Below are 17326 nucleotides of genomic sequence, written 5' to 3'. Positions count from 1 at the left end.
CTTTGGGAGGTTGAGGCGGGCGGATCACTTGAGGTCAGGAGTTCCAGACCAGCCTGGCCAACATGGTGAAATCTCGTCTCTACTAAAAATACCAAAATTAGCTGGGCATGGTGGTGCATGCCTGTAATTCCAGCACTTTGGGAGGCTGAAGCGGGTGGATCACCTGAGGTCAGAAGTTTGAGACCAGACTGGCCAACATGGCAAAACCCCATTTCTACTAAAAATACAAAAATGAGGCAGGCGTGGTACAAATGCCTGTAATCCCAGCTACTTGGGAGGCTGAGGCAGGAGAATCACTTCAACCCGGTAGGTGGAGGTTGCAGTGAGCCAAGATCGTACCACTGTATTCCAGCTTGGGTGACAGAGCAAGACTTCGTCTCAAAAAAAAAAAAAAAAAAAAAAAAAGGAAAACCATAGAAGGGGAGAGATCTGCCTCCTGGATTCCAGGATTTCTGACTTCCTCCCAGGTTTTTTCCAACCCTCCTAGAGTTTACAACGCCGGCAGTGAGGTCGTCATACTGCAGAAATAGTTACAGGTTGGTAACTGCTGGTGTGTGCAGGGCACCTTCCAGGAAGGGCCGTCAGCCGTGTCCTCCTCTGCTTATGCCCTCTGGGGTTCTTTTCCTTGCAGGCTTGTCGGACGCCCAGCCGGGATGAGGCCGGGGTGGAACTGCTGATGACGTACTTCATCCAGCTGGGCTTTGTCGAGAGTCGATTCTTCCCACCCACGCGGCAGATGGGACTCCTGTTCACCTGGTAAGTGCTGAGGTCTGTGCCGAAGCTTCACGTGCCACGGAGCCTCAGCATCACAGACGCCCCTCTCTGGGCGCCCCTGTGCGCCTCAGCCCCCTTTCCTATCTTGCATTTATCTGGGGAAGTCTAAAAATATGTCAATACATTGGTATTTATTTATGAAGGTGATCTGTGGGGAGATGGCTCCAACAGACTGTGGCCTCTTGCTTCTCAGAACAAGCGACCCAAGGACAAGAGACATTTTTCTTGCTTGTTGTATCACTGGGGAAGCACGGGGCTCTGAAGTGGAATTAGCCAGAAGCAAGACTCTTGTCTCAGATTGGACAGGGAGGGCTTGCATGGATATGTGTGAGTGAGAGAGAAGGAGGGAAATAGAGAGAAAGAGAAAGTCAGGTGTTGTCCAGTGAGACAAAAGCACCAACAGAAATAGATCAGGTTTCTTTTGAAACGGGGTCTCGCTATGTTGCCCAGGCTCGTCTTGAATTCCTGGGCTCAGGTGATATTTCTGCCTCAGCCTCCTGAGTAGCTGGGACTATAGGCATGAGCTACTCACTCAGTTTAGATCAGATTTAAAAAATGGAAGTAGAACATTTGATTCTTCTCCACAATTGGTATTTTTAGACAAGATCAGGCTCGTCAGGGTGGTATGACTGTAGACCCAATTGGTATTTTCAAAGATTAGTATAGTTTAAATACTTGGGAGGCCGGGTACAGTGGCTTACGCCTATAATGCCAACACTTTGGGAGGCTGAGGCGGGCAGATCACTTGAGCCCAGGAATTTGAGACCAGCCTGGGCAACATGGCAAAACCCCCTTTCTACAAACAATACAAAAATTTGCTGGATATGAAAGTATGCACCTGTAGTCCCAGCTACTTGTGAGGCTGAGGCGGGAGAATCACTTGAGCCCGGGAGGCAGAGGTTGCAGTGAGCCGAGATCGCACCACCGCACTCCAGCCTGGGTGATAGAAGTGAAACCCTGTTTCAAACAAGAAAAAAAGGCTGGGCGCGGTGGTTCACACCTATAATCCCAGCACTTTGGGAGGCTGAGGCAGGCAGATCATGAGGTCAGGAGTTGGAGACCAGCCTGTCCAATATGGTGAAACTCTGTTTCTACTAAAAAATACAAAAATTAGCCGGGCATGGTTGCGCATGCCTGTAGTCCCAGCTACTTGGGAGGCTGAGGCAGGAGAATCTCTTGAACCCGGGAGGCAGAGGTTGCAGTGAGCCGAGATCGTGCCACTGCACTCCAGCCTGGGTGACAGAGTGAGACTCTGTCAAAAAAAAAACAAACACCTAAAAGGAGTACTTTGGAGGTGCTACACCCCTTCTCTGAGTGTCATTAGGAGTGTCAGTGAAAGGAGAACATATCCTAGAAGGTCAGGGGTGTATCAGAGTCAAATGTTTCTACAGCTGATAGATCTACTGATGTCTTCCTCATGTAAAGCAAAGAAAAGGGGGATGACTTTGCATAACAATGCACCAGGCTGTCTGCATGGCCAAAAAGCGAAAGGTGGTTTCTCCTTAGTCATGAATTAGGGAGAAGCTGTCTGCACACCCCTTGGTTCATGAGTAAACTTTAAAACAAGTCCTAGGGCCAGGTGCGGTGGCTCACGCCTGTAATCCTAGCACTTTGGGAGGCCGAGGTGGGTGGATCGTCTAAGGTCAAGAGTTTGAGACCAGCCTGACCAACATGGTGAAACCCTGTCTCTACTAAAAATACAAAAATTAGCCAGGCATGGTGGGGAGCGCCTGTAATCCCAGCTACTTGGGAGGCTGAGGCAGGAAGGAGAATTGCTTGAACCCGGGAAGCGGAAGCTGCAGTGAGCCAAGATGGTGCCATTGCACTCTATCTAGCCTGTGCGAAAGAGCAAAACTCTTTCTCAAAAAATAAAAATAACTAACTAACTAACTAACTAAATAAATAAATAAAACAAGTCCTAGGCTGGGTGTGGTGACTCACATCTGGAATCCCAGCATGTTGGGAGGCCAAGGTGGGTGGATCACTTGAGCCCAGGAGTTTGAGACCAGTCTAGGCAGCACAGTGAGACCCCATCTCTACAAAACAATTAGAGAAAATTGGCCAGGCATGGGTGGTGCGTGCCTGTAGTCCTATCTACTTGGGAGGCTCAGATGAGAGGATCGCTTAAGCCCAGGAGGTCGAGGCTGCAGTGAGTCATGATCATGCCACTGTACTCCAGCCTAGGCAACCAAGTGAGACTTTGAAAAAATAAAAAGGTAGAACAAATTAAAACAAATCCTGAGTTTTTAGATTTCAGAAAGAATTATGAGGGGTTAGTAATTGCCATGTTTCATTTAGGAGAAGCCATATATATACACATATATACACACACACACACACACACGTATATGTGTGTGTGTATACATATACACACCTTTTTTTTTTTTTTTTGAGACGGCGTCTCACTCTGTCACCCAGGCTGGAGTGTAGTGGTGTGATCTCAGCTCACTTCAACCTCTGCCTCCCAGTATCAAGCCATCTTCCCACCTCAGCCTCCCAAGTAGCTGAGATTAAAGGCACATGCCACCACCATGTATTTTTGGTAGAGACGGGGTGTCACTATGTTGCCCAGGCTGGTCTCAAACTCCTGAGCTCAAGCCATCCACCCGCCTTGGCTTCTAAAGTGCTGGGATTACAGGTGTGAGCCACCATACCTGGCCCAAATTTTTTTTTAAAGATAGGCTTTATTATTTAGAGTGGCATATTTTTTTCCTTACAAAGACTGGGTCTTACTGTGTTGCCCAGGCTGGTCTCGAACTCCTGGACTCAAGCTATCTGCCCACCTCAGCCTCCCAAAGTGCTGGGATTACAGGCATGAGCCACTGCACCAGCCTGGTACTTTTTTTTTTTTTTTTTTTTGAGATAGAGTCTCGCTCTGTCGCCCAGGTTGGAGTGCAGTGGTGCGATCTCGGCTCACTGCAACTTCCGCCTCCTGGTTTCTTTTTTTTTTTTTTTTTGAGGCGGAGTCTCGCTCTGTCGCCCAGGCTGGAATGCAGTGGCCGGATCTCAGCTCATTGCAAGCTCCGCCTCCCGGGTTTACGCCATTCTCCTGCCTCAGCCTCCCGAGTAGCTGGGACTACAGGCGCCCGCCACCTTGCCCGGCTAGTTTTTTGTATTTTTTAGTAGAGACGGGGTTTCACCGGGTTAGCCAGGATGGTCTCAATCTGCTGACCTCGTGATCCGCCCGTCTTGGCCTCCCAAAGTGCTGGGATTACAGGCTTGAGCCACCGCGCCCGGCCCCGCCTCCTGGTTTCAAGTGATTCTTCTGCCTCAGCCTCCTGAGTAGCTGGGACTACAGGTGTGCCCCACCATGCCTGGCTAATTTTTGTATTTTTAGTAGAGAAGGGGTTTCACCATGTTGGCCAGGCTGGTCTCAATCCCTGGCCTCATGATCTCCCTGCCTCAGCCTCCCAAAGTGCTGGGATTACAGGTGTGAGCCACTGCACCCGGCACATTTTTTTTCTTTTTTTATAATCGAGGAACTTACCTGACACATGATTATCACCCAGAGTCCATAGTTTCCATTAGGGTTCATTCCTTCACTTGTGTATTCTGTGACTTTTGGCCAACATAGAATGACAGTGATCCGCCTTTGCAGTGTCATACAGAAGAGTTTCACTGCTGGAAAAATCCCCTGTGCTCTGCCTGTTCCTTCCTCCCTCCCCCTAAGTCCTGGCAATCCCCATCTTTCTTCTGTCTCCAGGGATTTGGCTTTTCAGAACATTGGAATCATACAGCGTGCTGTGCAGTAGGTAGCAATGTTCAGGTTGGCTCTTTCACTTAGTAATGTGTCCTCTGCATCTTTTCATGGCTTGCTGGTGCATTTCTCCATTTTTGGTGCTGAGTAATATTCCATTGTCTGGATGTCCCATGGTGTGTTTATCCAGTTACCCCGTCAGATATTTTTGTGTGTGGCTGTGATGGTCAGTGTGATTAGTGCTGTCATCTTGCTTGGAAACAAAAGCCTCAGTGCATGTGCATTCTTGAATTTTCTTGAAGAAATGAGTTTTGTTGTTGTTGTTGCTGCCCAGGTTGGAGCACAGTGGTGCCATCTCGGCTCACTGCAACCTCCACCTCTTGGGTTCAAGCGATTCTCCCGCCTCAGTCTTCTGAGTAGCTGGGATTACAGGCGCCTGCCACCATGCCCGGCTAATTTTAGTATTTTGAGTGGAGATTGGGTTTCACCATGTTGGCCAGGCAGGTCTCGAACTCCTGACCTCAGGTGATCCACCCGCCTTGGCGTCCCAAAGTGCTGGGATTACGGATGTGAGCTACTGCGCCTGGCCAACCCAGGGGTTTGACAGCGGTTTGGGTAACATAGTAAGACCGCATCTCTACAAAAATTAAAAAAAAAAAAAAAATAGGCAGGTATGGTGGCATGCACCTGTAATCCCAGCCATTCTTGTGAGACTGGGGTGAGAGCATCAATTGAGCCCTAAAGTTGGAGGCTGCAGTAAGCTGTGATGACACCACTGCACTCCAGCCTGGGCAACAGAGTGAGATCCTGACTCTTAAAAAAAAAAAAAAAAATGTTTTCCACTTGCATCCAAAAGTAACATTAACTAGCCAAGTAATGTGAATTCTCAGAATGCATTTCTTTCACATAGGTATGACTCCCTCACTGGGGTTCCGGTCAGCCAGCAGAACCTGTTGCTGGAGAAGGCCAGTGTCCTGTTCAATACTGGGGCCCTCTACACCCAGATCGGGACCCGGTGCGATCGGCAGACGCAGGCTGGGCTGGAGAGTGCCATAGACGCCTTTCAGAGAGCCGCAGGTATGTCTCCGCCAGGGCTGACCAGACAGAGCCTTGGCCCCGCCCGGTGACACCAGGGGACCCCTTACTGAAGAGGGTCTACAGGTCATCCCCCGCAAGGGCCAGACCAGTCTCCAGCTCTGGTGTAACTTCCCATTAAGAAACTTGCTCGGCCGGGCGTGGTGGCTCACGCCTGTAATCCCAGCACTTTGGGAGGCCGAGGCGGGTGGATCACGAGGTCAGGAGATCGAGACCATCCGGGTTAACATGGTGAAACCCCGTTTCTTTTTTTTTTTTTTTTTTTTTTTTGAGATGGAGTCTCACTGTGTCGCCCAGGCTGGAGTGCAGTGGCCAGATCTCAGCTCACTGCAAGCTCCGCCTCCCGGGTTCGGGCCATTCTCCTGTCTCAGCCTCCTGAGTAGCTGGGACTACAGGCGCCCGCCACCTCGCCCGGCTAGTTTTTTGTATTTTTTAGTAGAGACGGGGTTTCACCGTGTTAGCCAGGATGGTCTCGATCTCCTGACCTAGTGATCCGCCTGTCTCGGCCTCCCAAAGTGCTGGGATTACAGGCTTGAGCCACCGCGCCCGGCCGAAACCCCGTTTCTACTAAAAATACAAAAAATTAGCTGGGCGTGGTGGCAGGCGCCTGTAGTCCCAGCTACTCGGGAGGCTGAGGCAGGAGAATGGCGTGAACCCTGGAGGTGGAGCTTGCAGTGAGCCGAGATCGCGCCACTGCACTCCAGTCTGGGAGACACAGCGAGACTCCGTCTCAAAAAAAGAAAAAAAAAAAAAAAAAAAGAAACTTGCTCGGTGGTTCAGACCTCAGTCTGGGATGGCTGATGTACCTGGTGAATTCTGTGGCTGATGATTAATCTTTTCCAGACAAGTGGCGCCTGGGATGGCAGTACATAACTGTTTCTTTCAACACTGTCATGAAGAGCAGAATAACTTTCCCGAAGTAGTGAAACTGTAGGCTTCCTTTTCTTGTATCAGGTGTACCTTATCAGTGCGTATTACTCTCCGTGCCTTTATTTATTTATTTGATGGAGTTTTGTTCTTGTCGCCCAGGCTGGAGTGCAGTGGTGCAATCTCAGCTCGCTGCAACCTCCACCTCCCAGTTTCACGTGATTCTCCTGCCTCAGCCTCCTGATTTTTTAAAATTAATTTTTTTAATTAAAATTTTTTTAATTAAAAAAATAGGCCAGGCATGGTGGCTCATGCCTGTAATCCCAGCACTTTAGGAGGTTGAGGTGGGTGGATTGCTGGAGCCCAGGAATTTGAGATCAGCCTGGGCAACAAGGCAAAACTCAGTATCTACAAAAAGTACAAAAATTAGCTGGGCATCCTGAGTAGCTGGGATTACAGACACTCACCACCATGGCCGGCTAATTTTTGTATTTTTAGTAGAGACAGGGTTTCGCCATGCTGGCCAGGCTGGTCTCGAACTCCTGACCTCAGGTGATCTGCCCGCCTCAGCCTCTCAAAATGCTGGGATTACAGGTGTGAGCCACTGTGCCCGGCCCCTCCGTGCCTTTATATCACTTGCATTCTGCCAACTTCTCCAGCATGAAGTGGGTGTTCTCAACCATTTGTCAAGTGAGGCATTCAAAAGATGTCTCATAGCTCAGTTCTGTTCTTCTGGGAACTGTCTTTTGTTATTTTATTTTATTTATTTATTTATTTTTGAGATAGAGTCTTGCTCTTGTCACCCAGGCTGGAGTGCAGTGCACGATCTCTGCTCACTCCAACCTCTGCCTACTGGGTTCAAGTAATTCTTCTACCTCAGCCTCCCAAGTAGCTGGGGTTACAAGCGCCTGCCACCATGCCTGGCTAATTTTTGTAGTTTTAGTAGAGATGAGGTTTTGCCATGTTGGCCAGGGTGGTCTCAAACTCCTGACCTCAGGTGATCTTAGTGTGAGAACGAGGTGCGGGGTCGAGGAGAAAAGCAGCCTAGTGCTTACACCTATAGAGGACCAGGGTCACCAGACCCAGTGCTGTGAGCGAGCCTGGCCCAGCTCACATGTGCCTGCAGGTTCTGCCTTGCTCCCCCGTAGCAGGTCAGACTACGTGTGGGGAGGGATGCAAGAGCAGGGCACAGTGTAGACTGCAGTGTGGTCCCAGGCTAGCTCTATAGCGTGTTGCCTTCTGGGCTGATCATCGACTTTCTGCTTTGGGGTGTGATCCCTGTCCATCTGTATGGATCATTGTTTGATATCACTTTGCCCTGCAAGCTTGTGAAGAACCATAGCTTTGCCACTTTGACTCATTGTGAAATTTCTGATGTTACAATGATTGGTCCTACCAGCCTGGGCCACACAGGAAGACCCCGTCTCTACAAAATATTTAAAAATTAGCCAGGCATGGTGGTGTCCACCCATAGTTCCATCTACTCCAGAGGCTAAGATGGGAGGATCATTTAAGCCCAGGAGTTTGAGGCTGCAGTGAGCTATGATTGCATCACTGCGCTCTAGCCTGGGTGACAGAGTAAGACTCTGTCCCTAAAAAGAATTTTTTTTTTTAATTAAAAATATAGGCTGGGCATGGTGGGTCATGCCTGTAGTCCCAGCACTTTAGGAAGCTGAGGTGGGTGGATTGCTGGAGTCCAGGAATTTGAGATCAGCCTGGGCAACAAGGCGAAACTCGGTATCTACAAAAAGTACAAAAATTAGCTGGGCCTGGTGGTGCATGCCTGTAGTCTCAGCTACTTGGGAGGCTGAGATGGAAGGATCAGCCGAGGCTGTGGTAAGCCAAGATCACGCCATTGCACTCCAGCCTGGGCGACAGAGCAAGACCTTGTCTCACAAAATAATTAATTAAAAAAATAAAAGATTGGTCTCTTGGGATGAAGCGATATGCTAAGATTCCAAGTATAAGTTGATTTCTTTTGCTGTAAATCTTTTTTCTGGACTCATCTTTCTGAGGAATCTTAGGCAGGCACGCTGTGTCCTGTCTCTGAGATTACAGCAATGGAGACAAACTATAGACAAAATGAAGCAAGCGGGAGAACGGTGGGGAGTGTGAGGGAACCCCTAGGGAGCTCACAGCTCAAAACAGCAGGTGCCATCCCTCTGCAGCGTGGTTTTTTTTTTTTTTTTTGCTCAGCAACAAAACCAGAGGAACCAGTTGGATGGGACTCATATCAGAGGTTCTATTTCACTTCCAGATTGATTGTCAATTAGTGCTTTGGACAGTTAATTTACTAAACTATAAAGAAGTCAGCGGAGGGCTGCAGCGTGAAAATTTCCATTGGAGCAGAGGGATTGAGTTTGTTTTTGTTTTTGTTTTTGAGGCAGAATCTCACTGTCGCCCAGGCTGGAGTACAGTGGTGAGATCTTGGCTCACTGCAACCTCTGCCTCCCGGGCTTGAGCGATTCTCCTAGCTCAGCCTCCTGAGTAGCTGGGATTATAGGTGTGTACCATCATGGCTGGCTAATTTTTATAATTTTAGTAGAGACAGGGTTTTGCCTTGTTGGCCAGGCTGGTCTCGAACTCCTGACCTCAGGTGATCCGCCTGCCTCGGCCTCCCAAAATGCTGGGATTACAGGCATAATAAAACCGCCGTGCCTGGCCAGAATAGATCTTTCTTGAGGTCCAGGGGAAAAGCCTTGGACTGCTGAATGACTCAGATCTTATGTGTGAGCCTGGCCCTCTGTGAGCCCCTCAGTCCTTCTGCCTGCTCTCTGCTTTCACCTCCATGACTGTCGTGATGGAATTTTGTCCCAGGTGACACGAGTTGTGGGGAGCAGGCTGGTTTCTTTACTCAATAGAGATGCAAGTGTTTTGGAAGATAATCCAGTTTTTAAAAATTGAGTTAAAAGGCTGGGTGGGGTGGCTAACACCTGTTATCCCAGCACTTTGGGTGGCCGAGGCAGGCAGATCACCTGAGGTCAGGAGTTCAAGACCAACCTGGCCAACATGGTGAAACCCTGTCTGTACTAAAAATACAAAAATTAGCCGGGTGTGATGGTGGTGGGCACCTGTAATCCCCACTAGTTGGGCGACTGAGGCAGAAGGATCGCTTGAACCTGGGAGGCTGAGGTTGCAGTGAGCCAAAATCATGCCACTGCACTCCAACCTGGGCATTAGAGTGAGACTCCGTCTCAATAAATAAATAAATAAATAAATAAATAGTGTTAAAATATACATATATAACTTAAAATGTACTATTTTAACCAGTTTTTTTATTATAGTAACATAACTTAGAACATAAAATTACCATTTTAATGATTATCTTACATTTTTAAAATTTTAAAATTATCCTGCCAACCAGAAGCACATTTTAACCATTTTTAAGTGTGCAGTTCAATGGCATTAAGTGCATTTGTACATTTATAGTGTTGTGCAGCCATTACCACTAACCATCTCCAGAAGTTAAAAAAATTTTTTGTTGGTTAGGCAAGGTGGCTCATACCTGTAATCCCAGCACTTTGGGAGGCTGAGTCCTGAGGATCACTTGAATCCAGGAGTTGGAGACCAGCCTGGGCAACATAGGGAGACCCCATCTGTACGAAAAATTTTAAAATTAGCTGAATGTGGGATGGTGTATGGCTGTAGTCCCAGCTCTTCAGGAGACTGAGGTGGGAGGACCGCTTGAGCCCAGGAGTTTGAGGCTGCAGTGAGCCATGATCATGCCACTGCACTCTAGTCTGGGCAACAGAGTGTGACCTTGTCTCAAAAACAAATACAATAAATACTTTTTGTTTTTTTTTTTTTTTGAGTTGGCGCCTCACTCTATTGCTCAGGCTGGAGTGCGATGGCATGATTGATCTCGGCTCACTACAACCTCCACCTCCTGGGTTCAAGTGATTCTCCTGCCTCAGCCTCCCGAGTAGCCAGGACTACAGGCGCCCGCCACCATGCCCAGCTAATTTTTATATTTTTAATAGAGACGGGGTTTCACCATGTTGCCGGGATGGTCTCGATCTCTTGACCTCATGATCCGCCTGCCTCGGCCTCCCAAAATGTTGGGATTACAGATGCGAGCCACTGCACCCAGCCAAATAAATACATTTTTAAAAAGTATATACATTTTAAGAGACGGGGGTCTCAGTATGTTGCCCAGGCTGGTCTTGAACTCTTAACGTCAAGCAACCCTGCCACCTCAGCCTCCCTTATAGCTGGGATTACAGGCGGCAGCGCCTGTGCCCAGCTCTCTCCAGAACTTTTTCATCATCCAAAGTGAAGCTCTGTACTCAGTTAAGCAATAACTTCCCATTGCCCCCTTTCCCAGCCCCAGCTAACCTCTATTCTCCTTTCTGTTTCTGTGAATTTAACTATTCCGGGTACTTTATCTAAATGGAATCCTACAGTATTGGTCCTTTTCTGACCGGCTTGTTTCACTTAGCATAATGTCCTTATTTACACTGTAGCATGTGTCAGAATTTCATTCCTTTTTAAGGCTGAAAAATAATTCCATTGTATGGATAGGCCACATTGTGTTTAATCATTCATCTGCTCATGGACGTCTGGGTGGTTTCCACTTTTCAGCTCTTGGGAATAATGTTGCTATTAACACGGGTGTTCAAGTGTCATTTAAGCTCCCACTTTCAATTGTTTGGGGATATATGTAGGTGTAGAATTGCTGGACCATATAATTGAGAATCAGATTTTTTAATATGTTGTAGGACACTGGTTCTTTATTTCTTTTTTTTTTTTTTTTTTTTTTTTTTTGAGACGGAGTCTTGCTCTGTCACCCAGGCTGGAGTGCAGTGGTGAGATCTCAGCTCACTGCAACCTCTGCCTCCTGGGCTCAAGCGATCCTCCTGCCTCAGCCTCCAAAGGAGCTGAGACTATAGGCGCACGCCACCATGCCCAGCTAATTTTTGCATTTTTTATAGAGACAGGGTTTCACCATGTTGGCCACACTGGTCTTCAATTCCTGACACAAGTCATCTACTCGCTTTGGCCTCCCAAAGCATTGGGATTACGGACATGAGCCACTGCACCTGGCCTCCTATCTTTCTCTACAGCAATGTGATGAAGTAAATATGAACCCGAACTCACGGGCAAAACATTTTCCACTTTTAGGGGTTTTAAACTACCTGAAAGAGACATTTACCCATACTCCAAGTTACGACATGAGCCCTGCCATGCTCAGCGTGCTCGTCAAAATGATGCTTGCACAAGCCCAAGAAAGCGTGTTTGAGAAAATCAGCCTTCCCGGGATCCGAAATGAATTCTTCATGCTGGTGAAGGTGGCTCAGGAGGCTGCCAAGGTAAGACTCCCTGGTTCCTGCGACTTTCCGGAGTGGGCGGGAGATGCTGGCACAGGAGCACTGGAAGTAGCAGGACCTTCCCACGGGAGCTTGCCTGTGACCTGGGCATTGTGCCAGCTCCGGCCAGTACTACTGGCTTGAGTTTTCTTGGCCAGTGTTGGTGTTTCAAATACGGATCACTGATTCCATCTGCAGCTTAACCTAAAAACCGGCATAATGACAGCAGCCTGATCCCCCTGTTAACTGTGACAATGACAGAACGAGGGGTTACTTGGAGTTGCTCCCAGATTCTGAAGCAGCCCCTGGCAGGGGCTGTTGCATGGGAAGAAGAAAGAGCTCTTTTTCTCTGCAAATGGGTTCATGAGGGCCCTTGTGCCGGGCTGCCCCTTCCCAGTGCCCCTTCTATTTCAGGTGGGAGAGGTCTACCAGCAGCTGCACGCAGCCATGAGCCAGGTGCCGGTGAAAGAGAACATCCCCTACTCCTGGGCCAGCTTGGCTTGCGTGAAGGGCCACCACTACTCGGCCCTGGCCCACTACTTCACTGCCATCCTCCTCATCGACCACCAGGGTAAGGCCTGGGGGGTTCGGGGGTTTGGCCAGGGCTGTGGTCCAGCTGCCCCAGGGGTGATTCTGAGCTGAGTGAGAGCTAACTGCCTTCCCTGGAGATGCTCACAGGCTGAAGGCAGAGGATGGGAATGACCCATGACTGAGGCAGCTGCCGCACAGGCCATGCTGGGGTTAGGGGTTATAAGTTCCTTCGGAGGGAGGAAGAGGAGGCACCTTTAATTCAGCCTGGGTGCAAGAGGATGAATTTTCACGTGGAATTTAGAATCTAACAGAATGCCAAAAATGCTGGCATCAAGATAAGTAACATTTTAAGGTAATATTTTAAAAGAATCAAAATTAATGCAGGCTGGGTGCAGTGGCTCATGCCTGTAATCCCAGCACTCTGGGAAGCCAAGGCAGGCAGATCATTTGAGGTCAGGAGTTCGAGACCAGCCTGGCCAACATGGTGAAACCCCGTCTCTACTAAAAGTACAAGAATTAGCCGGGCATGGCGCGTGCCTCTAATCCTAGCTACTCAGGTGACTAAGGCAAGAGAATGGCTTGAGCCGGGGAGGTGGAGGTTGCAGTGAGCCGAGACTGCGCCGCACTGTAGCCTGGGTGACAGAGCAAGACTCCATCTCAAAAACAATAATAATAATAAAATAAAAATCAATGCAAAAAAAGTCTGTGATGATCGGAATTTTAATTTATTTTAGTTTAGTTTAATTTAATTTAATTATTTTTAGAGATGGGGCTGGAGTGCAGCAGTATGATCATGGCTCACTGCCTTCTTGAACTCCTGGGCTCAAGTGATCCTCCCACTTCAGCCTCCTGAGTAGCTGGGACTACAGGCACATGCCACTACACCAGTTAATTAAAAAAAAAAATTTTTTTTTGGTAGAGATGGAGTCTCACTATGTTGCCTAGGTTGGTTTCAAACTCCTGGCTTCAAGCAATTGTCCTGCCTTGGCCTCCCCAAAGTGTTGGGATTACAGGCATGAGCCACGGTGCCTGGCCAGGGATTTTTGATGTAATGAATACTAATCCAGGCAGCCTCCTGAGGATTAAAAAGACAGCCTCTGGAGCCAGACTTCCTGGGTTCATATCTCAGCTCTGCCATGAATGAGCTGTATGACCTTTGGCAAGTTACTTAACTGTCTTCTACCTCGATTTTCTCATCTGTAAAATGGGTATATGGAGAGAACCTACCTCACAGGCTGTCATGAAAACGAAGGGCCTGTACACAAAGCTCAATAATGCTTTGTATACTGTAGATTCTCTAAAAGTGTGAGCCGCCACTCCTAGTACTAGGTAGTCTATTAGGCGAGATAAGATGTGGAAACAAATAGAAATACCATATAGTGCTTCGGTGATTGCTGCAGAGACATAAATGCGGCAGCAGGTGGACTCCGTGGTGCAGTCATGGATGGCTTCTCAGAGGTGGTGACATTTGAGTTCAACTTTTCCATCTGCACAGGAGGGAAGGGTCAGCCTAGAGGGAGGAAAGTGTCTGAGCACAGGAACAGAGGCTGAGGGTGCTGGGGAAGTGGAGAGTGGTTTTGTGAGGTTTGAGAGCAGGATGCGCACCAGGGAGGGTACGGTTGAAGCAGGAAGGGTCTCTGCTGCTGGTGTGCAGGCCTGCAGAGGGGTGCAGGCCAGGCATGGCAGGGTCTGGGCTACGCTAGGAGGTTCTGTGTGGTGGGTGAGTCAGAGGAGGTAGTGTGTTGGGGCTCAGGGTCAAATTATGAACCTCGCTGGGTGTGGTGGTTCACGCCTATAATCCCAGCATGTTGGGAGGCCGAGACAGGTGGATCATGAGGTCAGGAGTTCGAGACCAGCCTGGCCAAGATGCTGAAACCTCGTCTCTACTAAAAATACAAAAATTAGCCTGGTGTGGTGGTACGCACCTATAATCCCAGCTACTCGGGAGGTTGAGGCAGAATTGCTTGAATCCAGGAGGCGGAGATTGCAGTGAGCCGAGGTCACATCTCTGTACCCCAGTCTGGGTGACAGAGCAAGACTCCATCACAAAAAATAAAAAATTATAAAATTATGAACCTCTGGAGTCTGGCTGGTCCCAATGAGCAAGAGCTTTGGGGTAGCCGGGCATGGTGGCTCACACATTTGATCCCAGCACTTTGGGAGGCTGAGGCAGGAGGATCGCTTGAACCCAGGGGTTTGAGACCAGCCTGGGCAACACAGCAAGTTTACAAACCTTTACAAAAAATTTTAAAAATTAGCCTGGCATGTAGTGGTGCATGTCTGTAGTCCTAGCTCCTCAGCAAGCTGAGGTGGGAGGATCACTTGAGCCCAGGAGTTCAAGGCTGCAGTGAACTATGATTGCGCCATTGCACTCTGGCCTGGGTGACAGAGTGAGACCATACGCCACCCTGAGTGACAGAGTGAGACCGTCTCAAAGGAAAAAAAGCCTGGAGGGCCAGACTGCCTGGGGTGTGGCCAGGGGCAGAAAGGAGACCCATGATCCCAAATGCCTTGTGAAACTGCAGAAGAAAGGAAGCTGGAGACGTGGTGGAAAGAGAAATTTCTACGTGGGTCTGTGGCCAGGTCCATGAGAGGGGATTTAACCTGTGGTTCTCTTTGCAGTGAAGCCCGGCACGGATCTGGACCACCAGGAGAAGTGCCTGTCCCAGCTCTACGACCGCATGCCAGAGGGGCTGACACCCTTGGCCACACTGAAGAACGATCAGCAGCGCCGACAGCTGGGTGCGTGTCCCCTGCATCCAGACGTGGGCCCCACTTGGTGCCCAGCTGGTCCTGCTCACAGCCACGGAGAGGTCCTGAAGAGGGCCCGGGAGAGGGCGGTGTTCCTAGTCATTGCGGCCACTTCGCGTTCAGAAGTCATGAGGCGCAGTCCCGAGCCTCAGAGGGCTTCCCAGGCTGTGTTCTCACAGGTTCCATAGCACCCAGGCCTCCCACCGTGGAGCCAGGACTTTAACCATCTTCCTTGGGGTCCACGGGGTGGCCTGTACCATGCTAATAGGGAAGGAGACCTTTGTTGATTCCTTATGCATGGCTTAATTACCAAGAACACCTAATGACTGGTAATGAAGTGTCCTGGTTTGGTCTCTGCCGTGTCTCAGTGTGAATATCTCTTCCCACATGCAGACCTCACCTCCATCACCCTAACCTGCCCCACCGCACACCACCCATGCACACATACGTGGCTTCCCCGTCTCAGTGATGGCAACTCCCACCCCTCTAGGTGCTCAGGCCAGAAACCTTGGACTCACTCTCCACTCTTCTTTTTCCTCCCCTTTCCCCTCCCCTCCCCTCCCGTTCTGTCCCCTCCTCTCTCCTCCTCTCCTCCCTCCTTTCCCCTTCTCTCCCCTCCCCTTTTCTCCCTTACCCTCCTCTCTCCTCCCTCCCCTCCCCTTCTCTTCCCTCCCCTCCTCCCTGTCCTCCCCTCCCTTCCCCTTTTCCCCTCCCCTCCCCTCCTCTCTCCCCTCCTCCCTTTTCTCCCCTCCCCTCCCCACCACCATCTTCTCCCCTCCCCTCCTCCCTCTCCTCACCTCCGTTCCCCTTTTCCCTTCCCCTCCTCTCCCTTCCCCTCCTCTCCTCTCTCCTCCCCTCCTCCCTCTCCTCCGCTCTCCTCCCCTCCTCCCTTTCCTCACCTCCCTTCCCCTTTTCCCCTCCCCTCCCTTCCCATCCTTCCCCTCCTCTCCTCTCCTCCCCTCTCCCACCTCCCCTTCCCTCCCCTTCTCTCCCCTTCCCTCCCCTTCCCTCCCCTTTCTCCTCCCCTCCCCTCTCCTCTCATCCTTTCTCTCCTCCCCTCCCCTCTCCTTTCCTTTCCTTGTTCCTTGTTGCTTTCCTTTTCTTGCCTGTCCTTTCTCTCCTTCATTCTTTCCTTCTTTCTCTCTCTCTCTCTTCTCCCCATCTATGCTTCCTCCCTCCTTTCCTCTTTCCTTTTCTTTCATTTGCTTTCTTTGACAGCATCTTGCTATCCCCCAGGCTGCAGTGCAGTGGTGCAATCACAGCTCAGTGCAGCCTCGAACTCCTGGCTTCAAGTGATCCTCCTGAGTAGCTGGGACTACAGGCGTGCACCACCATGCCCGGCTAATATTGTAAAAATGTTTTTGTAGAGATGCGGTCTCACTATGTTGCCCAGGCTGGTTTTGAACTCCTGGCCTCCAGCGATCCTCCTGCCTCTGTCTCCCAAAGTGCTGGGTTTACAGGCACGAGCCACCACACCTAACCTCTTGTCTTATTTTCTCACCCTACATTTGATTAGCAAATCCCTTTGGCTGTACCTAGAAAACGCATCTCAAATCTGGCAGCTTTAACCCTGCTGCCCTGGTGGAAGCTACACGTGTACAGTGCTTATGTAACAAACATTCACTCACTTAAACCCCACACAACGCTATGAGGTGGGTCTCGTGGCATCCCCGTTTTACCGCTGAGGAAACAGAGACCCAGAGAGGTCACGTGGCTTGCCCTGCTCATAGCTGGTTTTCCTGCTGCCCCGTCAGAGTCTGGTCACGCAGATCACATCACATCAGCCCTCTGCTCACACCCTAATGGGCTCCCACCTCGTGCAGAACAGGAGTGAGAGTCCTCATTTCACATGCGTGAGGTCCGCCATGATCTGGCCCTCCTCCTTCCCTGCGCTCATTCTCTCCCCTTCTCCCGCCCTCCCTGCCTCCAGGCACACCCTAGCTCCTCCTTGCCCTCGAACACCTGCGTGTGCCCCTGCCCCAGGGCCCTCACACCTGCTGCTCCTTCACATCCATCAGGGTTCTACTCAGAAAGAACCATATCACAAAGCCTTCCTTGGCCAGGTGTGGTGGCTCACGTGAGGCCTGCAATCCCAGCCCTTTGGGAGGCCAAGGTGGGAGGATAGCTTGAAGTCAGGAGTTTGAGACCAGCCTGGGCAACATGGAGAAACCCAGTCTCTACCAAAAATACAAAAACGTAGCCAGATGTGGTGCACACGCCTCTAGTCCCAGCTACTCGGGAGGCTGAGGTGGGAGAATCGCTTGAACCTGGGAGGTGGAGGTTGCAGTGAGCCAAGATCATGCCA

At 49.9% G+C, this 17326-nt stretch overlaps 1 protein-coding gene across 1 annotated transcript in view; it reads left to right on the top strand.

Moving 5' to 3' along the window:
• Positions 1 to 17326, top strand: part of LOC105495654 (rhophilin Rho GTPase binding protein 2) — an 85465-nt gene that overhangs the window by 50920 nt on the left and 17219 nt on the right. The window contains exons 6-10 of the mRNA XM_071085983.1: positions 632 to 756; positions 5382 to 5548; positions 11555 to 11742; positions 12154 to 12310; positions 14893 to 15012. Coding sequence (XP_070942084.1) covers positions 632 to 756; positions 5382 to 5548; positions 11555 to 11742; positions 12154 to 12310; positions 14893 to 15012 — 757 coding nt within the window. The remainder of the gene's footprint in view (positions 1 to 631; positions 757 to 5381; positions 5549 to 11554; positions 11743 to 12153; positions 12311 to 14892; positions 15013 to 17326) is intronic.

Source organism: Macaca nemestrina, chromosome 20, assembly GCF_043159975.1.
Source record: "Macaca nemestrina isolate mMacNem1 chromosome 20, mMacNem.hap1, whole genome shotgun sequence".
Classification (NCBI taxonomy): domain Eukaryota; kingdom Metazoa; phylum Chordata; class Mammalia; order Primates; family Cercopithecidae; genus Macaca; species Macaca nemestrina.
The sequence above is the reverse complement of the archived record's forward strand: the minus strand, read 5'-3'. Positions and strand labels throughout refer to the sequence as shown.